Here is a 26,314-nt window from a genome sequence, read left to right as displayed (position 1 = left end):
GGGGAAGAAACTGTAGGTTTCTGTGGAAGAATCATAGAATGATACTGCTTAAAGTCATTTGACCCATTGTACTAGTTCTTTGGTGGAAAGAGAGAACATAAATAGGAGTTGAAATGGGCAATTTATCCCTTTGTGCTTGCTCCAGCATTCAACAAGATCTTGGCTGATCTTTAACTTAACTCCATTATCCTATACTATCCCCGGATTCATTAATTTCTTTAGTATTGAAAAATCTATTGAACCTCTGTCTTGACTATATTCAATGACTGAGAATCCATAGCTCTCTGGGGTAGAGGGAGGTTCACAACCCTATGAGGTGAAGAAATTTCTCATCTCAGTCATAAATGGCTGACTCCTTAAAAGAGAGAATGAGAAAGAGATGATTGATTTTAGGCCAGATTAACTCCGTGTGACACTAAATAGCTTTTCAAAACATTTCACCTTCATGCCTAGACACCAATATTCAGCACCTGAAACACTCCAACAGCTGAGATCAGCTAAATCTACACAAACCAAGAATCAAACCTGGACTCTGGGCATAACAGCTATATTGTGAATAGCTGCACCAACTGGGGCATTTGGGGTCTGCTTTCAGTCCATTTTGCCAGGACACCATGACAGTGTGAAATTAAGAGCGATATGAAAATAGTCCATTTCAATGTAACACTAGCCAGCCAAAGAGATACAATCATTAGCAGAGTTTATTAAAGTTTATACATACCACTTGATCACTGGCAGGCCTCATCATTCTTGCAAGTACATTCAATAGATCCTGCCGTTTCAAGAACTAGAAAAGAAGCAAATATCACACGTTTACAGCAGCATGCAGCCTCAAGAGTGCAGCTCCAACAACACTCAAGAAGTTCAACACCATCCAAGACAAAACAACCCACCACCATCACATTCACTCCATCCCAGCACCAAGGCACAGTAGCAACAGTGTGTACCATTTACAAGATGCACTGCAGCAACTCGCCAAGGCTCCTTCGACGGCACCTTCCAAACCCGCAACCTCTACCACCTAGTACAGGCTTGTCCAGCCTTTTCACTTAGAGGACCACATTGGGGGGTGGGGTGCGCCGAAGCACAAGTTTTGGGAAGAAAAGGAAACAGGCTCAGAGGAATGGAATATAAGCAAAATACTGCAGATGCTGGAAATTTAGAACAAAAATAGAAACTGCTGGAAAATCTCATGTCTATCAACATCTGCGAAGAGAGAAACAGAGTTAACGTTTAGAGTCCGTATGACCCTTCTTCAAAACAGAGAAATGGAAGTTTATCTCGCTGTTCCAAACAGCACAAATCTGCATCACTATAATTAAACTGCAGATGAGAAGGCTAGTTTATCGCTTTACCTTCTCGCACCACCTTCAGCACTGATTCAGTGAGACAACTTGCCCTTGATGTTTCCCCCATGCACAAGAACTCGATGCCTGCCCGCAGACCCGATGTAGCGCCGTGGAGTGTCCTAGACCTGATGCCCATCTCTCAGGGGTGATCCTGATGTATTCCTGTCCAGCCTCTCTGCATGTGAGACAACATTTCCATTCTTTCTCCCCACCCCCTTGAGTGTTGTCCTGTGACCCTGCTCTGCCCTTCCCTCAGTAAGGGACAACAGGGCACAGCTCAGCTCTCCTCAAATTCACGGTGAGCTCACCTGAGGTTTGGCCCCACCAGCTCCAGGAACAGGGTGAAAAATAAAATGGAGGCCACCTGAGCTGGACATGAACCCTGAGCTTCTGGCTCAGAGGCAGGGACTCTACCAAAAAGGCCACAGGACCTCCTTGATGTCATCTAGTATCGCTTAAATTTGAAGTCAAGCAGAACAAGGCAACATTTAGCTTGTGATTGCAAAAACCTAGAGAATGATACATTTACTTTGTTCACAGGCAGCTTAAATTCCTGATCTCTAGGCCTCCAAGGCTGGATTCAAGTAGGTTCCCAAACCTTTAGCTGAATTAGCATTCCCTCACAGCACACACGCCCTGAGCACCACAGGTTGTAGATATGTTCATTTTCCTGAGTTAGTTTTCCTGTGCTGATGGGTTCTTTATTGATGCCATCATCCCCTGCAAACAATGAAATCACATCAGTTGCGACATCAGCCAATAAAAAAAACCCAGTTACCAATCTGCTCCAGCAGAGGGTGTTGCTAATGGAAAACCAATCAACCACTGGCCTGGCATCACTTTAATCAATCAAACTGACTGCCTCCCTCAGGTCCACCCATTGATGGAATAATCCACCTATTGCAGTACTGATCCAGGGTTCAGAATGCTGCAGTCTGTGTAGGGCTAAGCTATTGTCTGCTGTGAAAACCACTGGGAGTCCCATTTGATGTCAGCATGCCAGGGCTGGAAGGACCAGGGAAGATAGTTCACCATCAAGAGGTCAACTTGGTTCAGTTGACAACCCCACCGGAACACAGGGCCCTGGTGCGCTCAGGCCACAGAACACAGTCATTGAACCCTAACGTCACCAGGAAACAGTGGCAGTGGCAGTTGCTGGGCATATCAGCAGGGGCAGAAAAAACATACACTGACTCTGGACACCAATAAGTGAACAAAACCCAGAGCAAAGAGTTTGTAATTCAGGGACTCACCAACCAGGGAAAAGTTAGACTCCAGCAGTTCCTTGTGAGAATTGAACCAAGCAGTAGCCAGTCTGCTGTTTTTGTTTTTGCCTATGATGTAGTTCATGATGTATGCCAACAGGCCTGTCACCATCAGAATCTCCATGTAATAGCTCTCCCAGCTGTTCTGCAGATGATGGGGGACCTAACCGGGGTTAGAAGGACAGCAATTATCAGTTTGAACTGGCATGGAAGGTAATAAACTGAACCCAATAACAACATAGCAGGGTCTCCCCAGGTTCACTACCAACCCAACTCATTCCACACACTGGGGATCTTTAGTGTTCCTCTGTACATTGGAGTCATTGCTCTTAAACTATTCTGAACAAGACTCTTCACACTTTCTCATTCATTTATTATTGTTTTCCAGGATCTAAAAACTGAGACCCGGTCCTCCCCATTCAGCCCCCCATTCCCTTCCCCAACCCACCTTTCTAGAATGTAAGTTCGCTGCCAACATTTTGATTAACCTACTCTTCTCTTCTGAATTTTGCTGCCACTCTGCTCTCTCAGCCCTGTGCCTGCCCCTCTGATTTCTCTGGCCCTCAGCCCTGCATCTACCCCTCTGATTTCTATAGGCCTCGGCCCTGCATCTACCCCTCTGATTTCTATGGGCCACAGCCCTGTGCCTACCCCTCTGATTTCTCTGGCCCTCGGCCCTGCGCCTGCCCCTCTGATTTCTATGGGCCTCGGCCCTGCTCTCGAAAAACAAGGACCTTCAGGTAAAAGAAACATTGCCAGGTAATGTACAACTCAAATAAAAACAAAATGTTGGAAAAACTCAGCAGGTCTGGCAGCATCTGTGGAGAGAGAAACAGAGGTAACATTTGAAATCTGTATGACTTCAACTCAACTCGAGCCTGAATCTATCTGGGATTTTTATGATGATCCATGAGGTGGTGGAACAGGTGACATCCTGGCCTATTTTGTCTTTCCCATGTCAACGACACCATTTGACTATTGTCCCAGCTGAAATCAGCTAAGAACGCAGATTGGGGGCCCAATAGCTCAGCTCTTCATGGGGCTTCAATTACCCCTACAAAGCCACCAGGGGCTTCACTGAAGTTACCTGCAGGAGAAATAACAATAAAATGTGGTGTTTTTGCTGCTGGGTGCTCACATTAACAATTTTAATTGGACCTTTGCTTCTGCTGGAAGGTCTGTCCACCTCCTCATAACCTTCAAATTCTTCATCATCAAATGGCTCTCCTTCTGCGTCTCCTTCCTGTTGAGTAAAAAAACACAGACAGCATCAGTAACAAACCCTGCATGACAAAGTTCGGCAAACTGAAGCCAACAAGTACAGTTTAACAGATTTAAAGTGGCAAATTTTTGCCCTCAACTTAAAGACTGATCTCATGAGACCATGGCTCTGTGGTAGAAATCTCACAGCAGAGTCAGAAGTTTGTGGGTTCCACTCGAGTTCCAGAGACCTGAGCACATTCTAGGCTGACACTTCAGTGCAGTACTGAGGGAGTGCTGTCGCTCAGATGAGACATCAAACTGAAGTCCCGCCTGCCAATCTCAAGTGGATGCCAAAGATTCCATGGCACTATTTCTCCCATGTCCTAGCCAACAGTTATCCCTCAGCCAACACCTATAACAGATTCTCTGACTATTTATCACTTTGCTGCTCATGGGGCTTTGCTGTGCACAAACTGGCTGCCACATTTCCTAAACTGCAAGAAGTATTTGGCTGTAAAACGCTTTACGACAGCCTCAGTTGATGAATGTTGCAATGTAAAAACTAGTCTCCCTTTCTTTATGCGGTGAAACATACTGAATCACAGAATACGCCTGTGATAACAGGATAAAAGTGAACAAGGAGAGCAGCGGAGACACAGGATAAAAGAGTGCGACGAGAGCGGAGACACAGGATAAAGCTGAAAAAGTGATGTCACAGAAAAGCTGTGACCTGATTGGTTCGTAGGAAATCAGCACCAAATTTCAAAAAAAAACACTGCAAAGCTAATTAATAAATTAATTATCTAAGTAGAGATGGCTGGGCAGATGTGCTGTAGCTGTATGATGTGGGAGCTGCAGATCCCATTGCGAACCGCAGTGACCATATCTGCAGTAAGTGTTGGTTGTTGGAGGAACTCCAGCTCAGAATTGATGAGCTGGAGTCCGAGCTCCGGACGCTGCGGCACGTCCGGGAGGGGGAGAGTTACCTGGACGCTTTGTTTCAGGAGGCGGTCACACCCGGTAGTTTAAGTAACTCAATTTCGGTCAGTGGTCAGGGTCAGCAGGTTGTGATTGCAACCGAGGCAGGTAGAGGGATCGTGTGTTCAGGAACAGAGGAGCCTCAGCTCTTGACCTTGTCCAACAGGTACGAGGTACTTGCTCCCTGTGTGGATGAGGAACAGGGCTGTAGGGAGGATGAGCCAGCTGACCACGGCACCGTGGCACAGGAGGCCATTCAAGAGGGGGGAGCAAAAAGACAAGTGGTAGTTGTAGGGAATTCTATAATTAGGGGAATTGATAGCATCCTTTGTAAGCAGGATCAAGAGTCCCGCATGGCACGTTGCCTGCCCGGTGACAAGGTAAGGGACATCTCTGACCGGCTTGAAAGGATTTTGGAGAGGGAGGGGTAGGATCCAATTGTTGTGGTCCACATCGGGACAAATAACATAGGTAAGACTAGGAAAGAGGACCTGTTTGGGGATTATCAGGAACTAGGAAATAAATTAAAGAACAGGTCCTCAAGGCTTATAATCACCGGACTACTACCTGAGCCACGTGCAAATTGGCATAGGGACGCGAGAATAAAGGGAAGTAAACACGTGGCTAAAGGAGTGGTGCGGGAAAGAGGGATTCCATTTCATGGGGCACTGGCATCAGTATTGGAACAGGAGGGATCTGTAACGTTGGGACGGTCTCCACCTGAACCGATCTGGGACCAATGTTCTAGCGAAAAGGGTAAATTGGGTGGTCAACAGGACTTTGAACTAGAAAGTGGGGGGGAAGGGAAGGGTAAAACTCCAAGAACTAATGACTAATGGGAAACAAAGCAGCAGGTTAGCGTGTGGGGGGGTGGATTCAACTTCATGGAAAATTATGAAAAAACTGAAAAGAAAGGAGAGCCCAGGAGAGGCTATTAAAGTCTCCAGAACACAAAATAGGACAGAGTGTATGGAAAGGGCTAACTTCAAGCACATCAGATAAAAGAGATGACAATGAGAAAGGGGACGGGAAATACAGGACCGAAGGTGTTGTATCTGAATGCACGCAGTATACGAAATCAGGTAAATAAGCTTGTGGCGCAGATTGAAATTGGCAGGTATGATGTGGTGGGCATCACGGAGACATGGCTGCAAGGGGATCAGGACTGGGAGCTAAATATTCAAGGATGTACATCCTATTGAAAAGGTAGGCAAGTTGGTAGAGGGGGTGGGGTTGCTTTGTTAGTAAGAAATTAAATTAAATCGATAGCAAGAAATGATGTAGGGTCAGATGATTTAGAATCTGTGTGGGTAGAGTTGAGGAACTGCAAAGGTAAAAAAACCATAATGGGAGTTATGTACAAGCCTCCGAACAATTGTCAGGATGTGGGGCACAAGATACACCAGGAGATAGAAAAGGCGTATAAGAAAGGCAAGGTTACAGTGATCATGGGGGATTTCAATATGCAGGTAGACTGGGAAAATCAGGTTGGCAGCGGATCCCAAGAAAAGGAATTTGTGGAATGTCTACGAGATGGCTTTTTGGAGCAGCTTGTGGTGCAGCCCACTAGGGAACAGGCAATTCTAGATTTAGTGATGTGTAATGAGACAGATTTGATAAGGGAGCTTAAGGTGAAGGAACCCTTAGGAGGAAGTGACCATAATATGATAGAATTTACCCTGCAATTTGAGAGGAAAAAGCTGGAATCAGATGTAACTACAGAGGCATGAGGGAGGAGCTGGCCGGAATTGACTGGGAGATGAGCCTAGCAGGAGTTTCTGGGAGGCACTGCAAAAATTCATCCCTAGGAAGAAGAAGCATACTAAAGGGAGGACAAGGCAACCATGGCTGACAAGGGAAGTCAGGGACAGCATAAAAGCTAAACAGAAAGCATACAATGCAGCAAAGAGCAGTGGGAAGCCAGGGCATTGGGAAGCCTACAAAGACCTACAGAGGACAACTAAAAAAGAAATAAGGAGGGAGAAGATTAAATATGAGGATAAACTAGCCTGTAATATAAAAGAAGATTGCAAGAGTTTTTTTTAGATATATAAAGGGTAAGAGAGAGGCAAAAGTGGACATTGGGCCACTGGAAACTGACGCTGGAGAAGTAATAATGAGGAACAAAGAAATGGCGGAGGAACTGAATAGGTACTTTGCGTCAGTCTTCACGGTAGAAGACACGAGTAACATCCCCAAAGTTCAAGAGAGTTGGGGTCAGAGGTAAGTATGGTGGCCATTACCAAGGAGAAGGTACTAGGAAAACTGAAAGGTCTGAAGGTGGATAAATCACCTGGACCAGATGGATTACACCCCAGAGTTCTGAAGGAGATAGCTGAAGAGATAGTGGAGGTGTTAGTGGTGATCTTTCAGGAATCACTCGAGTCAGGGAGGGTCCCAGAGGACTGGAAAATCGCTAATGTAACCCCCCTGTTTAAGAAGGGAGTGAGGCAAAAGACGGGAAATTACAGGCCAATTAGCCTGACCTTGGTCGTTGGTAAGATTTTAGAGTCCATTATTAAGGATGAGATTTCAAAATACTTGGAAGTGCATGTAAAATAGGGCAAAGTCAGCATGGTTTCATCAAGGGGAGGTCATGCCTGACAAATCTGTTAGAATTCTTTGAGGAGGTAATGAGTAGGTTAGACAAAGAAGAGCCAATGGATGTTATCTACTTGGACTTCCAGAAGGCCTTTGACAAGGTGCCGCACAGGAGGCTGCTCAGTAAGATAAGAGCCCATGGTGTTAGAGGCAAGGTACTAACATGGATAGAAGATTGGTGGTCTGGCAGGAGGCAGAGAGTGGGGATAAGGGGGTCCTTCTCAGGAGGGCGGCCGGTGACTAGTGGAGTTCCGCAAGGGTTGGTGTTGGGACCACAACTTTTCACTTTATACATTAATGATCTAGATGAAGGAACTGAGGGCTAAGTTTGCAGATGATACAAAGATAGGTGGAGGGACAGGTAGTATTGAGGAGGCAGGGAGGCTACAGAAGGATTTAGACAGGTTAGGAGAATGGGCAAAGAAGTGGCAGATGGAATACAACATGGGGAACTGGGAGGTCATGCACTTTGGTAGGAAGAATAGAGGCATAGACTATTTTCGAAATGGGGAGAGAATTCAGAAATCTGGAGTGCAAAGGGACTCGGGGGTCCTAGTCCAGGATTCTCTTAAGGTTAACTTGCAGGTTGAGTTGGTAGTTATGAAGGCAAATGCAATGTTGGCATTTATTTCGAGAGGACTAGAATATAAAAGCAGAGATGTACTGCTGAGGCTTTATAAGGCTCTGGTCAGGCCACATTTAGAATATTGAGAGCAATTTTGGGCCCCGTATCTCAGGAAGAATGTGCTGGCCCTGGAGCGGGTCCAGAGGAGGTTCACGAGAATGATCCCAGGAATGAAAGGCTTAACATATGAGGAACATTTGAGGACTCTGGGTCTTTACTAAATGGAATTTAGAAGGATGAGGGGGGATCGGATTGGAACTTACAGAATACTGAAAGGCCTGGATAGACTGGACGTGGGGAAGATGTTTCCATTAGTAGGAGAGACTAGGACCCGAGGGCACAGCCTCAGAGTAAACGGAAGACCTTTTAGAACAGAGGTGAGGAGAAACTTCTTTAGCCAGAGAGTGATGAATCTATGGAATTCATTGCCACAGAAGGCTGTGCAGGCCAGGTCATTGAGTGTATTTAAGACGGAGATAGAAAGGTTCTTGATTGTTTAGGGGATCAAAGGTTACGGGGAGAAGGCGGGAGAGTGGGGTTGAGAAACTTATCAGCCATGATTGAATGGCGGAGCAGAATCAATGGGCCGATTGGCCTAATTTCTGCTCCTATGTCTTATGGTCTTATAACTGTGATGCGCATCAACCCCACTCTCCAAGTTCGATTGAGGATCTGTGGCCACCATTACGGTACAGCACTGTGTGTAAGACCCCCACACACTGTTTGGCTGAAAGATGGGGAACTTGCATAGAGTTTACAACACAGAAACAGGCTATTCAGCCCAACTGGTCCATGCCAGTGTTTATGCTCCAGATAAGCCTCCTCCCAACTCATCAACATATTCTTACATTCCTCAAAAAGTTGTTTTTGGAATTCTTGACCCCAGAGAGCAGTGGAGGTTGGGTCGCTGAATATATTCAAGGCTGAGTTAGATAGATTTTTGATCCACAAGTGGTTCAAGGGTTACAGGAACAGGCAGGACAGTGGAGTTAAGGCCACAATCAGATTAGCCATGATCTGATTGAATGACAGAGCAGGCTTGATGGGCCAAATGGTCTACTCCTGTTCATACTTATGATCTTTCTGCCTCTTTTACCGAACTTCTCCTTAAATACATCTGTGCCATTTGCCTCAATCACTGCATTTGATGCAAGTTCTAGATTCTAACCATTCTCTGGGTAAAGAAATTTCTCCTGAATTCTCTACTGAGCTTATTGGTGACTATTTTATATTTATGGCTCCTAGTTTTGGACACACCAACAAGTGGAAACATCTTCTCTACATTGACCTTACCCAACCTTGCCATGATTTTAATGGCCTCTCAGGTCAGCCAGCAGGCATCTCTTTTCTAGAGAGTAAAGTCCTAGTCTGTTCAGTCTTTCCTGATAGAGACTTGCTGCAACTACAAAGGCCAAACATAAGCGTACTTTCAAACATCCAGTTAAACAGACAGCCTCATTAACTATTCAAGGAAGGGGACAGAATGAGGAACACTTTGCAACAACACAGTGAACATCTCAAAACTGATCTTTTTACAATGTTGTTTCTGCCACTGGCTGGGAGGGTATGCTGCTGCGTGAATAAACAATGATTCTTAACAATGTATTTCTATACCACAATACTCCAAGCAGAAAACTTATTTTGTGGAATACTTATGTAACTGTAGTGAGAAGGTGAAAAGGACTAACTTAAGCCCTTTAGTCACAAGTAATTTCACAACTTTTCTTTTTACCTCAGTGTTCAGTTCATCCCCACACGTTGGTGTTTAGCATCAATGGAATCATACTAAACGTTCACTTTGCATGCTTGTGCCAAGAGGCTATTAAACTCTGTTCCTTTTGAGGGGAATAAAGGAATGGAGATTTAAGAGAGCAGTACCACAGCCAAGTCCAACTCATTTCTCACCTGACAACCACACACAGAAGGGGTCACGGGATAGTGATGTGGAATGGATATCTTGTTGATTTTACCCTCTTCTCAGTACAGGTATGCAGGGGCCAGCTGCTATAATGTTCCCATCACTGTAGACAATGAGGCCAGTAAAGGCCAAGGAACGACCCCGGCTCTTTTCTTGGTCTGGTTCAGCCACATACAATGCTGAGCCACTAGGGGCCATCCCGCGAACCATTTCTCTTCAAGTGAAAAGATGCTGACTTTGTATGCAGACTGGCTGCACTGTGCTGAGTGAAACCCTTCACACTTTCTCTGCTTGATGTTGCTGCTACAAAAAAAAACTGGCTTAATGCAGCCCACATTTCTCCTGAACTTTTTAAATTCTTGGATGGAATGTGGGTGTCACTGTCAAGGACAGAATTTGTTGTTCATCCCTAATTGCCCTGGAGCTGAGTGGCTTGTTAGGCCATTTCAGAGGGCAGTTAAGAGTCAAGTATATTGTTGTGGGTCTGGAGTCACATGTAGGCCAGACCAGGTAAGAATGGAAGATTTCCTTCCCTAAAGGACATGAAATTAGTGAACCCGATGGGTTTTTAACGGCAATCGATGAGTTTCACGGCACCATTACTAATACTAGCTCTCGATTCTATATTTAATTAATTGATTTTAAATTCCACCAGCTGCCATGGTGGGATTTAAACCCACACCCTCACACCATTAGCCTGGGCCTTTGGATTACTAGTCCAGTGACATTATCACCACGCCACATCTCTCTAACTGTTTGATCAAGCACCCCGAAGTTAGGTACATCACAGGTTAGATGCAGAGTTAACGCTCTCACTCCACCATCCTGATTGATGAGGGACAGTACAAATCAGGCACAAAGACAGATCAACCACATCTGAAACTCTCCAAAAATAAATCATTGCACTGTTTCTCCAACCCAAAAAGCCCTCAAAGCTGTCAGTGCTGGGGGTCAAGTGGAGCTCTGAAGGCCGAGACTGATAGATTTTTATTCGGTAGGAATATCGAGGAATATGAAACAAAGGCAGGTAAATGGAGCTGAGATAAAGATTAGCCTTAACCTAATGGCAGAGCAGGCCCAAGTGGTCGAATGGCCTAGTTCTGTCCCTATCTTCAGGGTGGACAATTCAATTTGAAGAAGCATTTTTGTTACGATGGCAGCATTAATATTGTGAATGAGCAACTCACACAGTAGCTGGCATGGGAAGACAAGTACTGGGTGCATACAGAATTGGCAGGTGGAAAAGTCAAGAAGAGTTCAAACAGGATAATGTATTAAAAATGATCTGTTTCAGCAATGAGTGGGAAAACTATTCAAGTAAAATATCTACGTACGTGTACACAGAGGATAAGGAACAAAATTTGGGAAGTAGAGCTTATTGACCAAAATAGAAATTCAGAACATAAAGCGATTATTGAAATATAGCTACAGCCTGGCCGGTACTGGAAATGAAAGCTCCAGGAGAAAATAGGTGGGGAGGAATGGGAGGAGGGAATTGTATTAATCAGGGGCAATGTCAGAGCACTAGAGCATCAGGATTTAAATAGAGAAGAGGTCCAGCAAGAATTCCCCCTTTGCATTAAGCTGAAGACCAGCAAGGGATTGGTTACAATACTGTGACAATGTTAAAGACTGAGGTTAGGACTTTTAAGCTAGAGATCAAGATGCTCAAGATTATAAAGGATTTTGATAGTGAATAATGGTAGATTGTTTTCACTCCAGCAGAAGCCGGTAACAAGAGGGCACCAGTCTAAGAATGAGAATTAAAAAGGTTAGAAACAATTTCTCTGTGCAGGTTGGCAAAAATTCAGAATTCCCTGTCTAAGTCATTGTTGAAAGAGTTCATCATGAACTGTTTTAAAAGCGAATTAGATGGTTGTTTGAAAAAGAGGAATGATAAAGGACATAGGGAGATGGGGGAGTGGGATTAGACCACCTGACTGATTTGCAGGAAAACACTGGGGCTAACCTGATGGACAGAAAGGCAAGTTTCTGTTCTGGAACATTCTATGATATTGCCCATGGCCTTCCCTATCACAGTGGATTGCGCAGGGGAGTAAGGTACAGAATGCAGTGGACTCTGAAATGAATGCATCAGGTCATTCAGCCCCTAGCCTTTCAATTAGGTCATGAATGATCTGTATCTTAACTCCATTTGACCACCTTGGTTCCATGTCCCCTAATACCCTCGCCTACCAAAAGCCCATTAATCATAGTTTGATATTTTCAATTGACCTTCAACCACATCAGTTTTTCTGGGGAGGCAGAAACCATCAGATTTCCACTCCTTATGTGAGGGAGTGCTTCGTGACTTTGCCCCTCAGAGTCTTATTTTGATTTTTCTGTATCTGAGTCAGAGATGTAAACACTTGTGAGCAGCTCTGTGGTGCCTCACTTACTCCTGCTGCATCTGCATCTTCAAAATCTTCCTGGTTTTCATCCTGATCTTCCACTTCTACAGTTGCCTCTTCCTCATCGTCCTGCACAGTGGTGACCTTCTGGAGTGTCTCCTGGGGTACATCCTCACTCGTGTCTTCAAACTCCGCAAAGTCATTGTCGTCATACTCGGCAATGTCGTCGGTGTCCTCAAAGTCATCGAACTTACCAACAGCGAGCCCGCAGCTCAGCAGGAGGGGAAACAGGAGGTAGAACCGCATGATGCTTTAGCCTGAAAGAAAACAAAAGGTTCAGAACACAAGAAACAAGTGTACAGAATGCAGTGGACTCTGAAATGAATGCATCAGACGTTTCAGCCCCTAGCCTTTCAATTAGGTCATGAATGATCTGCATCTTAACTCCATTTGCCCATCTCAGTTCCATATCCCTTAATACCCTTGCCTAACAAAAGTCCATCAATCTTAGTTTGATATTTTCAATTGACCTTCAACCACATCAGTTTTTCTGGAGGGGGGGGGTGCAGAAATCATCAAATTTTCACTTATGTGAGGGAGTGCTTCCTGACATTGCCCCCCCCAACAGCCTAGCTCTAATTTTAAGTTTATGCCTCCAGAACTATATTAATGCTGGAAAAAGTGAAATCTACACTAGATCTTCGCGGAGCATATTTCTTCGAGACCAGCGGTGAACAACATCACTTCTTCACTACCTCACAAAATCAGTACTGTATATGCTCATTTGAGTTGGGAACTAGCTTTGCTCAGGATGCCCCAACATATGAAATTGAAAATCCTGGCCTTCAAATTCTTTCACACGCTGACAGGCCTGCACAGCCTCCAGATTCTGATCTTCCGCACACCCCTCCCTTGGTGTCCAACCATTCAAGATTCTAGACTCGGTCACGCCTTATGATTCCACTGGCCTGCCTCGCAAAAAAAACTTACACCAAGGAAGAAATTAAAAGCCACAAACAAACGTTCAAAGGAAATTAAAAATGCATCTCCACAAATGCTCCCATCTTCATTAAACTTTAGCAAATTTACTGATATTAACAACTGATTCTCAGAGGGCTGATGAGAGCTTTACTTATGTGGAGACAAACTGGGGTTGCTCTGTTTGGTGGAAAAGGTTAAGTGGTGATTTAATTGAGGTGTTCAAATCCTGAATGGTTTTGATAAAGTAAATAAGGAAAAACTGTTCCCACTTGGTAACCAGATGACAAAAATTTAAGATAATTAGCAAAGGAACCTTTGTGGAAAGGAAGAGAAAACATTTTAAGCATTGAGATGTGATTTGGAATGCACTGCCTGAAAGGAGGGAGCAAGCAGATTCAATAGTAGCTTTCAAGGGGGGACTGGATACATAACTTGAAAAGGAAAAATTTACAGGACCACAAGGAAAGAGCAGGGGAGTGAGACAAAGTTTAATAGCACTTTTAAAGAGCCAGCCCTAGCATGATGAACCGAATAGGCTCTTTCCGTGCTGTAAGATTCTATGAACGTGCTAAGTTGGTAGAGGGCACATCAGGAAAACCTGTGGGACACAGGGCTCATGACTTCTGATAACTCACTTCGGAGTTTGGTTTAATGCCACAAGGTGAAATATGAATTCATGTTATATTTGTAAATGCATTGTGCATACCACATGCTAAAAAACAATGTGTGTAAAGGCTGGTGGTGTTAGTTACAGCAATTGTTTGGCTCAAAATGGAGGCTGAGGCAATGTAGGATTAAACTCATACTCAAAAGGAAGTCACTGCATTTAGTGTCACCGGCTCATGGATTAAGACCTGAAACAATTGCCATGAGCACTAGGTCAAACGAGATCTTCCAAGCTTTGCTTCCCATTTCAGCCACATCCCCTCTTCCCAGTTCTCACCAGTCTTCAATTAGTTGTGCTCTACCACAGGAGTGCTACTCGTGACAGATTACACTGGAAGTCGGTCCATCACCCCACAGTCTCACTCCAAGAATACTGGCTTTGCCTGTTTCTTGTCATCAGGAGCTACCCACAGCTGCTTGCTTAATATGACCCAACGAGACACAACAAACAAAGCAGGGGGGGTTCCTGAGTCAGCACCAAGAGCAGCAATCCACAGCAGAGCTCTACACTCAGGATTCTCTTGCAGAAAAAACAAGCTGGAGGTATTTTTGATTAGATTCACCTCCTTGAAATTTGAGTATTATTTCAGCTGTATCCACTGCAAGACCGAGAAAATGGTTGAATGCACTCAATATGATAAATGCTACATTTAACTACTGGTTTCGTCAGTAAGTGTTCAAGCAAAGAATAGAGGAGCTGAATATTATCTAAATGGGGAAAGACTGCAGGAGGCTGCAGCACAGAGGGATTTGGGAGTCCTTGTATGTTAACTTTTTGTGATTCATGCACAAGTTGAACAGGTAATACAGGGAAGGCAAATGGAATGTTGGCCTTTATTTCAATGGGAAAGGAGTATAAAAATAGGGAAGTCTTGTTAAAACTATACGAGGCACTAATTAGACCACATTTAGAATACTGTGAACAGTTTTAATCCCCTTACCCAAGAAAAGACATGCTGGCAATGGTGGCAGCCCAGAGAAGGTTCACTAGGTTGATTCCGGGTATGGAGGGATTTTCTTATGAGGAGAGGGTGAGTCGGTTGGGCCTGAATTCAATGGAGTTTAGAAAAATGAGAGGCGACCTTATTGAAACATATAAGATTCTTAGCGGGCTTGACAGGGTAAATGCTGAGAGCTTGTTTCCCTTTGTGAGGCAGCCTAGGACTGGAGGGCATAATCTTAGAGTAAGGGGTCGCCCATTTAAGACAGAGATGAGGAGGAATACCACAGAGAGTAGTGAATCTGTGGAATTCTTTACTGCAGAGGGCTGTAGAAGCAAGGTCGTTAAGTATATTCAAGGCAGGGATAGACAGATTTTTAATCAGTAGCGGTTACGGGGAAAAGGCAGGAAAGTGAAGTTGAGGATTATCAGATCAGCCATGGTCTCACTGAATGGCAGGGCAGACTCGATGGGCCGAATGACCTGCTTCTGCTCCTATGTCTTATGGTCAAAGCACAAATGATGATAATCTAAAAATGGCAGCACATAAGCATATGACACATCACTTAGACTGACCAATCAAACTTAGCTCACAACTGAGTCTTTCAGATGTGTAATACTAGGGTGAAGCGCTGTTACCACTGGGGTTGGTCACACTCAGATAAATTTAGGTACATTGATAAGTTCACCACTTTTTAAAATGCATTGGTTTAACTTGTATTTTGCCCACAGCATATACCAATGCACCAAAATAAGCTCAGCAATATGCTGAACAGACGAGTCAGCTGGCTGTGACAGCTTGAAGGTAAAAACAAATGCTTAACACCAGGCATGGGGAGGAGGCCCTAAAGAGTTTTGATTCAATAGCTCAAACTGAAGTTCTCTATATGACTCAAAGCTTATAAAAGAGAGAAACTTCAGAATGCTTCAGTGCAGAGGGATCTGGGTGTCCTCGTGCATGAATCGCTGAAAGCTAGTATGCAGGTACAGCAGGTAATAAGGAAGGCAAATGGAATTTTGGCATTTATTGCTAAAGGAATAGAGTATTAAAATAGGGAAGTGTTGTTGCAACTGTACAAGACATTGATGAGACTGCACCTGCAGTACTGTGCACAGTTTTGGTCCCCTTACTTGAGGAAGGATATAGTTGCATTGGAGGCGGTTCAGAGGAGGTTCACTAGATTGATTCCAGAGATGCAGGGCTTGTCTTATGAGGAGAGATTGAGCAGCTTAGGCCTATATTCATTAGAGTTTAGAAGGATGAGAGGAGATCTAATTGAGGTATATAAGATGCTAAAGGGGATAGACAAAGTAGACGTGGAGCGGATGTTTCCCCTTCTGGAGCATTCTAGAATGAGAGGCCATAGTTTTAGGCTAAGGGGTGATAGATTTAAATCAGAGATGAGGGGGAATTACTTTTCTCAAAGGGCCATGAATCTGTGGAATTCACTACCTCAGAGTGCAGTGGATGCCGGGACGCTGAATAAATTTAAGGAGATAGACAGATTTTTAATTAGTAACGGGTTAAAAGTTTATGGGGAGAGGGCGGGAAATTGGATTTGAGGCCGAAATGAGATCAGCCAAGATCGTAATGAATGGCAGGGCTAAATTGCCTACTCCTGCTCCTAGTTCTTATGTTCTCACAGCAATGTGGTTGACTGTAATTGCCCACTAAAATGGGCTAGCAAGCCACTCAGTTCGATGGCAAAAAGCGATGGGTAACAAATGTTAGCATTGGCTAACAACCACATCCCATGACAGAATGAAGTGCAGCACACAGAACTCCTCACAGTACTCCAGGTGTGATCTAACCAGCTCTTTGCTTGGCTGTAGTATAATTTCTACCCCCTCATACTCTAGACCTCCAGATATAAAGGCCTTTTTGATTATTTTCTGTTCCTGTCCATGACTTTTTATGGATTTATGTTCATGTAACCCCAAATCTCTTTGAACCTTCACCGTTTCTAGCTTTTCATTATTTAGAATATCTTGTTTGATCCATATTAGGTCCAAAGTGGATAGCCTCGCATTTACCTACATTGAAACTCATTTGCCCAGGTTTTGCCCATTTGTTTAACCTAATAATAATTTGAGGCCCAAGCACTGATCTTTGTGGTATCCCAAAAGTTACAGTCTGCTAACCTAGAAATGACGAGTTTAATCGTCCTGCTTTGTGCCCAATCCTCAATCCATGTTAATACATTACCCCCAATTCTATGAATCCTAACCTTGTGTAACAACCTCTTGCTGGATCTGATCAAATGCTTTTTGAAAATCCAAATCGGCTACATTCACTGGTTTCCTGCTGCTGATTACATCCTCAAAAAACAAACAGATGTGTCAAACATGATTTCCCTTTCATGAAACTGTTTTAGACTGCCTAATCATGATTTTGCAAGTACTCTGTTACAATGTCCCTAATTATAGATCCTAGTATTTTCTCTACTGCTGATGTCAATATAACTGGGCTGTAGTTCCTGGTTTTCCCTCCCTCTCCTTTCTTGAATAGCAGAGTTACATGATACGACTAATACTTGTCCAGGACCAGCACAAACCTGATATTGCTGAGACCCTCATCTTCAATTAACTCCATGACCCCAATGCATTAAATTCAAGATCCTGCCTTCCCATGCATCTCCCTATTTCACCACCGTCAGCCCCTTCCACACACAAGAAGATTTTCACTACCTCTGTTCCTGGACAGAACCCCTCACAGTGACCGGATTAAACAACGCATCCCAAGAACCTGCAGAACTGTTCACACTTCAGCCTCATGCAGAGGTGAGGAAGTTTATGGAGATTCCCTTCAACTTGCAGGAAACCACAAGCAATAACTGACCTGAATCTGCATGTATACTGTAGCCAAAGAATCCACAGAAATATTTCATTTTTGTCACTTTAAGGTATATCTGATCTCTACTTCCTGATTTACCTTATCCCATTTTATTTTCTCCCCCATTCTTGGCGCTGTCTTTTGCAACATGCCTTGATGCTACCCTGCATATGGGTCATTTTTGCCTTGATGACCCAGCACCTTTGTTCTTACATTTAAGAAACAAATAGCCACTTGTCTGAAAAATAAATGTGTGTAAGTAAAAGGCTAATGAGCTGGTTTTGTGTTCTACCTAAATATACTGCAGGTAGCCTAGATTTAGATTGGAATACTATCTCTGGGGGCAGTACTATGAGTTTGCTACAAGGCTTACAGACTGAACAGTGACTATCAATACATTAATAGCTGGGTACTGACACCCTTTGTTCCTCTTCTTCGCTCTGCTGACACCTCAAAATGAGTATACAATGAATCTGCTGCAGAAGACAGGAATGTCAAGAGATTGCCATGTGAAGAGCAGAGGCACCTTGTTACTTGCAGCAGTGACCTAAATCTGCCCTAAATCATAAGGAGCAGCTTGCATTCATTCGGAGAGCAGCAAGCAAAAACAAGCTGATTAAAAGAGTCCAGCTAAACTTAAGCAACTGGCCTGTTATTTCCTAACTGCCAAGTATTCTTCTTGTTTCTCACTATGTCTAGTTCCTGGCTAAAATCAGGAACTCCAGATAGATGAACTTTTGCTTTACAGACCTGTGCAGCACACAATACTCTCAAAGTTTCACAAGAGAGAACATGAATCCAAGGAAAGTAAACTACTGCAAGCAGCAAGTGCTGTATTTCACAGGCTCCTCACTTGAGTGCTGACACTCACTAGGATACAGCTGCCTGTCCACACTGACCTCCATCAACTCCTACTTCTACGTCTTCAAATTTGTTAATGATTTTATTTGTTCATAACTGACATTTACTACTGCTTTCGTCCTCGGTTTCTGACTGGTTTCCAATGCAGAGCTCTCTGCTGAGTGCAGCGACTATGCCCATAGCCACCTCCTATAGCCTTCTGTATCTTCTGATCACCTATAGGGCCGTGGGACTGTCCTTAGAACAAAGGTGCTTTGTAAATTACTCTTACTTTATAAATTACTCTCATGGTGGATTGAAGTAATTATAAAGGCAAAGATACATCAACCGCGATTCAACTGTTAGACTGATCACACTAGCACTTTGTGACATTGATTAGCTTATACTAGCTCATTCTTACAGGTAGTCCCTGATCCAATTCAATAATGGAGTGGTGAGTTTGACTTGAAAGCCCTTGACCTCAATCAGTAAGGCTGAGCTGTAACTTCTTTTGGGACATGTGTCACAAACAAAGTTAATGCTAATGATCACCACTTGCATTTGACTAAGCAAAGATTTACAAGGTACAAAATAATCATCAACAGCCGAAATACCTAAGCAGATGTACATGGCTGACTGATCAGTACATTTTCAGCAAAGGAACAATCAAAACTCTACTCATTTGTAAAGAATGAGATAGCCAGGTTGGGTTACTTTGACTTACCAAAATACATGTACTAAAATGGACTAATTGAGAATGCAGAATGATACAGGACAGGCAGTCACTCAGCCCATCATAACTCTCCTGGCTCTTTGAAAGAGCCATCCAGTTAGTCCCACTCCCTTCCCAGCTCTTTACCCTTAACCCTGCACATTTTTCAAGCATTTATCCAATTTACTTTTTAAGGTTACTACTGAATATGCTTCCACTGCCCTTTCAGGCAGTGTATTCCAGATCTTATTTAAAATAAATTCTCAGAATCACAGAATCGTGGTTCATTTGATAATTACTTCAAAATCTGTGTTCCTCTGGTTACCCATTCTTCTGCCAGTGGAAAAGGTTTGCATTATTTACTCTATCAAAAACACTTTCATGATTTAAAACACTACTATTAAGTTTTTCCTTCACATCGTACAAAATTTAAGCCTTAAGTTCACAACAAAGTATCATGCAAAGAGGAGAGGTTTGAAACTACAGGTGAGGCCAACAGAGAACATAATCTCTTGTATGTGAACCTTACCCCATGCCCAAGAGATCATCTCAAATTCTGGCACAAACAAATTTCTTTCCTCCAGTTGCCCATCAGCCACATGGGTAGGCAAGGAGTCCTGCTCCAAGCTGCTCTCTATTCCTCCTTCCTCCCCCTAGACCATGAACCCACCACTGAACATCAAGCCATTGTTTCCAGGACTGTCACTGACCTCATCTCCTCTGGAGATCTTCCTTCCACAGCTTCCAACCTCTTGGTCTCCCAACCTCGGACAGCCCTCTTCTACCTCCTACCCAAAATCCACAAACAGGACTGTCCTGGTAGACCGATCGTGTCAGCCCGGTCCTGCCCCACGGAACTCATTTCTTGCTATCTTGACTCCATTCTCTCTCCCCTTGTCCAGTCCCTTCCCACCTACATCCGTGATTCCTCTGACACCCTACATCATATCAACAATTTCCAGTTCCCTGGCCCCAACCGCCTCCTCTTCACCATGGACGTCCAATCCCTCTACACCTCCAACCCCCATCAGGATGGTCTGAAGGGTCTCCGCTCCTTCCTCGAACAGAGGGTTGAACAATCCCCATCCACTGCTACTCTCCTCCGTCAGGCTGAACTTGTTCTCTCACTGAATAATTTCTCCTTAAACTCCTCTCACTTCCTCCAAATAAAAGGTGTGGCTATGGGTACCCACATGGGCCCCGAGTTATGCCTGTCTCTTTATGGGGTATGTGGAACATTCCTTGTTCCAGTCCAACTCCGGCCCCCTTCCACAACTCTTTCTCCGGTACATCGATGATTGCTTTGGTACTGCTTCATATTCTCGTCAGGGCCTGGAAAAATTTATTAATTTTGCTTCCAATTTCCACTCATCCATCATTTTCACATGGTCCATCTCTGACCCTTCCCTTCCTTGACCTCTCTGTCTCAATTTCTGGTGATAGACTGTCCACCAATATTCATTACAAGCCTACCGACTCCCACAGCTACCTCGACTACAGCTCCTCAGACCCCGCTTCCTGTAAGGACTCCACATCCCATTCTCTCAGTTCCTTCGCCTCTGTCGCATCTGTTCTGATGATGCTACCTTCAAAAACAGTTCCACAGACATGTCCTCCTTCTTCCTTGACCGAGATTTTCCACCCACAGTGGTTGACAGGGCCCTCAACTGTGTCTAGCCCCTCTCTCACACACCTTCCTCTCCCTCCCAGATACGTGACAGGGTTCCCCTTGTCCTCACTTATCACCCCACCAGCCTCCGCATTCAAAGGATCATCTTCCACCATTTCCGTCAACTCCAGCACGATGCCACCACCAAACACATCTTCCCTTCACCCCCCCCCAGCAGCATTCCGCGGGGACCATTCCCTCCGGGACACCCTGGTCTACTCCTCCATCACCCCCTACACCTCCAACCCATCTCACGGCACCTTCTCATGCAACCGCAGAAGGTACAACACCTGCCCCTTTACTTCCTCTCTCCTCACCGTCCAAGAGCCCAAACACTCCTTTCAAGTGAAGCAGCATTTCACTTGCACCTCCCTCAATTTAGTCTACTGCCTTCGCTGCTCCCAATGCAGTTTCCTCTACATTGGAGAGACCAAACACAGACTGAGTGACTGCTTTGCAGAACACCTTCAGTCTGTCCGCAAGCATGACCCAGACCTCCCTATCGCTTGCCATTTTAATACATCACCCTGCTCTCAAGCCCACATGTCTGTCCTTGGCCTGCTGCAACGTTCCAGTGAAGCTCAACACAAACTGGAGGAACAACACCTCATCTTCTGACTAGGAACTTTACAGCCTTCCAGACTGAATATTGAGTTCAACAACTTCAGATCTTGAACTCCCTTCTCCATCCCCACCCCCTTTCCATTTCTTCCCCCTCCCTTTTGTTTTTTCCAATAATTTATATAGATTTTTCTTTTCCCACCTATTTCCATCATTTTTAAATGTATTCCACCCATGGTTTATTTCACCCCACCCCCACTAGTAGAGTAGTGGTGGATGGGGATTGTTCGGGTCCCTCTTCAAGGAAGAAGCTGAGAGCCATCAGACCATCCTGGTGGAGGATGGAGATGTAGATGTAGAGGGATTGGACGTCCATGGTGAAGAGGCGGCGGTTGGGGCCAGGGAATTGGAAATTGTTGATGTGACGTAAGGTGTCAGAAGAATCACGGATGTAGGTGACAAGAGACTGGACAAGGGGAGAGAGAAAGGAGTCAAGATAGCGAGAAATGAGTTCCGTGGGGCAGGAACAGGCTGACAAGATCGTTCTGTCAGGACAGTCCTGTTTGTGGATTTTGGTTAGGAGATAGAAGCGGGCCGCCCGAGGTTGGGCGACTATCAGGTTGGAAGCTGTGGAAGGAAGATCTCCAGAGATGAGGTCAGTGACAGTCCTGGAAACAATGGCTTGATGTTCAGTGGTGGGTTCATGGTCCAGGGAGAGGTAGGAGGAAGTGTCTGAGAGTTGACGCTCAGCCTCTGTGAGGTAGAGCTCAGTGCGCCAGACAACAGCACCACATTTGTCAGCGGGTTTGATGACAATGTTAGGGTTGGACCTGAGAGAACGGATTACAGTAAGTTCAGAGAGAGACTGTTAGAATGGGTGAGAGGAGCAGAGAAATTGAGACGACTAATGTCACGGCGACAGTTCTCAATGAAAAAATCAAGAGGAGGTAAGAATCCAGAGGGAGGGGTCCAGGTGGAGGGAGAATATCAGATGTGGGTAAAAGGATCCGTTGAACGGGGAGAGGACTCTTGCCCAAAGAAGTGAGCCGGGAGACAAAGGCGGAGGAAGAAGAGTTCAGCATCGTGCTGAGCCCGAAATTCATTGAGATGAGGGCGTACGGGTATGAAACTAAGTCCTCTGCTGAGCACTAAACGTTCAGTGTCGGAGAGGAGAAGGTCAGGGGGTATATTGAATACAGGGCCGGGGTTGGGATTGGAAGATGGGGTGGGGACGGAGAGACAGACAGAGAAATGGGTGTTGGTGTCGATGAGTTGTTGGAGCTTGCGTTCCTTAGCACTTGAGAGAAAGAGAAAATGTTTCTTGTTGAGGCATCGGATGAGACGAAGAATAAAATGAAACTGGGGGCACGCGCAGCTTTGAAAAAGAGTACGGTGGTGCTGCTGGAGGGAGAGGTCGAGTGTGTTCATATGGCGGCGCATGGCACTGAGAGTGGATTTCAGAATGTGACGGGAACAGCAGTCCAAGAAACGTTTTATGTCCCGGAGGTACCTGTAATCCTGGGTGGGTTCGAAACATGAGGGGTGGAATTTCAGTTGAAATCCCCGTGGGGTAAGCCGGAGACGGAGACAGTCACTGAGAAAGGAAATATGGCTGTGAAAGCGGGTTTTAGTAAACACCTTGTCAAACACCAGGAGAGAAATGGAAAGCAATGAAGGTGAACAAGGCAACAGAGAGATTTGAAAATCCTGACGGAGAGTAGAACAAAACTTCAAGGTAGGCATTTCTTGAAGAGAAGTGGCAGTCAACAGAGATAAAAACAAAAAACTGCAGATGCTGGAAATCCAAAACAAAAACAGAAATACCTGGAAAAACTCGGCAGGTCTGGCAGCATCGGCGGAAAAGAGCAAAGTTGACGTTTCAAGTCCTCATGACCCTTCAAAAGAACCAAGTAGAAATAGGAAAGGGGTGAAATATAAGCTGGTTTTGGGGGGGGGGGGAGGTTGTTGGGATAAGCAAGCAGTGATAGGAGGAGATAACCAAAAGATGTCACAGACAAAAGAACAAAGAGGTGTTGAAGGTGGTGATACTATCTAAACAAATGTGCTAATTAAGAGTGGAATGAGTTGCTGGTCCTGTGCTCCACATATCACATATAGGTGTGAAAATGTTTAATCCACATGTGGAGTAAATCACATCCTTCCTTTCTCACACAGTGCACTCACTCATGTTGCCAAACATCTGCGCTGCAATCTCTGTCCAATATAGATTAAACACAGAAGCTCGAATGCATCACAAACTTGTAGAAACTGTACAAATGCTAATTCAGAAGCTGCAAAGAAAATGCAATATCCATAACGTAAAAAGCAATCACATTGATTTCATATCATTTGATGACAATAAAACCATACTAAATCAGTAGGCAAGTGAGGCAAGGGTATTCGAGAGGATGGGAGTGAGGCAAGGGTATTCGAGAGGATGGGAGTGAGGCAAGGGTATTCGAGAGGATGGGAGTGAGGCAAGGGTATTCGAGAGGATGGGAGTGAGGCAAGGGTATTCGAGAGGATGGGAGTGAGGCAAGGGTATTCGAGAGGATGGGAGTGAGGCAAGGGTATTCGAGAGGATGGGAGTGAGGCAAGGGTATTCGAGAGGATGGGAGTGAGGCAAGGGTATTCGAGAGGATGGGAGTGAGGCAAGGGTATTCGAGAGGATGGGAGTGAGGCAAGGGTATTCGAGAGGATGGGAGTGAGGCAAGGGTATTCGAGAGGATGGGAGTGAGGCAAGGGTATTCGAGAGGATGGGAGTGAGGCAAGGGTATTCGAGAGGATGGGAGTGAGGCAAGGGTATTCGAGAGGATGGGAGTGAGGCAAGGGTATTCGAGAGGATGGGAGTGAGGCAAGGGTATTCGAGAGGATGGGAGTGAGGCAAGGGTATTCGAGAGGATGGGAGTGAGGCAAGGGTATTCGAGAGGATGGGAGTGAGGCAAGGGTATTCGAGAGGATGGGAGTGAGGCAAGGGTATTCGAGAGGATGGGAGTGAGGCAAGGGTATTCGAGAGGATGGGAGTGAGGCAAGGGTATTCGAGAGGATGGGAGTGAGGCAAGGGTATTCGAGAGGATGGGAGTGAGGCAAGGGTATTCGAGAGGATGGGAGTGAGGCAAGGGTATTCGAGAGGATGGGAGTGAGGCAAGGGTATTCGAGAGGATGGGAGTGAGGCAAGGGTATTCGAGAGGATGGGAGTGAGGCAAGGGTATTCGAGAGGATGGGAGTGAGGCAAGGGTATTCGAGAGGATGGGAGTGAGGCAAGGGTATTCGAGAGGATGGGAGTGAGGCAAGGGTATTCGAGAGGATGGGAGTGAGGCAAGAGTATTCGAGAGGATGGGAGTGAGGCAAGGGTATTCGAGGGGATGGGAGTGAGGCAAGGGTATTCGAGAGGATGGGAGTGAGGCAAGGGTATTCGAGAGGATGGGAGTGAGGCAAGGGTATTCGAGAGGATGGGAGTGAGGCAAGGGTATTCGAGAGGATGGGAGTGAGGCAAGGGTATTCGAGAGGATGGGAGTGAGGCAAGGGTATTCGAGAGGATGGAGTGAGGCAAGGGTATTCGAGAGGATGGGAGTGAGGCAAGGGTATTCGAGAGGATGGGAGTGAGGCAAGGGTATTCGAGAGGATGGGAGTGAGGCAAGGGTATTCGAGAGGATGGGAGTGAGGCAAGGGTATTCGAGAGGATGGGAGTGAGGCAAGGGTATTCGAGAGGATGGGAGTGAGGCAAGGGTATTCGAGGGGCTGGGAGTGAGGGGGGTATTCGAGAGGATGGGAGTGAGTGGGGTATTCGAGAGGATGGGAGTGAGGCAAGGGTATTCGAGGGGATGGGAGTGAGGGGGGTATTCGAGGGGATGGGAGTGAGGGGGGTATTCGAGGGGATGGGAGTGAGGGGGGTATTCGAGGGGATGGGAGTGAGGGGGGTATTCGAGGGGATGGGAGTGAGGCAAGGGTATTCGAGGGGATGGGAGTGAGGCAAGGGTATTCGAGGGGATGGGAGTGAGGGGAATGACCTCACAGGGGTGAGATCTTGCAGGGACGGTGGGGTAAGAGTGGGGAAGATGGGGAGTGGGGGAGGAGAGGGCGAAGGGGAAGTGGGAGGGGAGGAATAGGAGGAGGGAAGGTGGAGGGTAGGGAAGAGGGAGGGGAGGGGAGGGGAGGGGAGGGAGGGAGGGGAGGGTCTTAGTGGAGCCCAACAGGAAGGGGGGGGAGGCGCTCAGGGAGGTGGCGCCCTGAGGGTGGGCCCGGAAACTTTAGGGAGTGAGCGGCAGCAAAGGCCCGGCCCTCGGCCCCACTCCCGCGACACTGATCCCCGGCCAGGCCCTGCCCCCGGGCCCACAGCCCCCGCTCCCTCTCTCACCTCCAGCCGCGGCTCCGCGAAGCACTGACACCAGGCCACGCCCACCCGGAAATAGCGCATGTTCAAAGCGTCACTACCGGTCTGTGTAATTAGCATCATCACCCGAGCGACTCTGCCCGCCAAAATACCCCGACACCCCCCTCCAAAATAAACCAACTCCAACACCAAAATACCCTCACCCCACATTACACCCACCCCCACCCTCAAAATATACCCACCCCACCCCTAAAATATACCCACCCCACCCCTCAAAATATACCCACCCCACCCCTAAAATATACCCACCCCACCCCTCAAAATATACCCACCCCACCCCTAAAATATACCCACCCCCACCCTCAAAATATACCCACCCCACCCCTAAAATATACCCACCCCACCCCTAAAATATACCCACCCCACCCCTCAAAATATACCCACCCCACCCCTAAAATATACCCACCCCACCCCTAAAATATACCCACC

The 26,314-nt window shown here is 45.7% G+C and overlaps 1 protein-coding gene across 2 annotated transcripts in view; it reads right to left on the bottom strand.

The window, feature by feature from the left end:
• Nucleotides 1–25,921, bottom strand: part of ccdc47 (coiled-coil domain containing 47) — a 32,976-nt gene extending 7,055 nt beyond the window's left edge. The window contains exons 1-6 of one of the 2 annotated variants that reach the window (XM_041173534.1): nucleotides 25,850–25,921; nucleotides 12,339–12,607; nucleotides 3,753–3,857; nucleotides 2,603–2,777; nucleotides 1,948–2,069; nucleotides 722–787 (exon numbers count right to left, since the gene is read on the bottom strand). In XM_041173534.1, the coding sequence (XP_041029468.1) occupies nucleotides 722–787; nucleotides 1,948–2,069; nucleotides 2,603–2,777; nucleotides 3,753–3,857; nucleotides 12,339–12,596 (726 nt within the window). In that variant the 5' untranslated portion in view covers nucleotides 12,597–12,607; nucleotides 25,850–25,921. Of the gene's footprint in view, nucleotides 1–721; nucleotides 788–1,947; nucleotides 2,070–2,602; nucleotides 2,778–3,752; nucleotides 3,858–12,338; nucleotides 12,608–23,676; nucleotides 23,698–25,849 lie in introns of those variants that run through there. The other variant, XM_041173535.1, reaches the window with a different exon arrangement.
• Between the last annotated feature and the right edge of the window lie 393 nt (nucleotides 25,922–26,314).

Source organism: Carcharodon carcharias, chromosome 23 (assembly GCF_017639515.1).
Source record: "Carcharodon carcharias isolate sCarCar2 chromosome 23, sCarCar2.pri, whole genome shotgun sequence".
NCBI classification, from domain to species: Eukaryota; Metazoa; Chordata; class Chondrichthyes; order Lamniformes; family Lamnidae; genus Carcharodon; species Carcharodon carcharias.
This window is presented reverse-complemented; position numbering and strand designations above follow the sequence as displayed.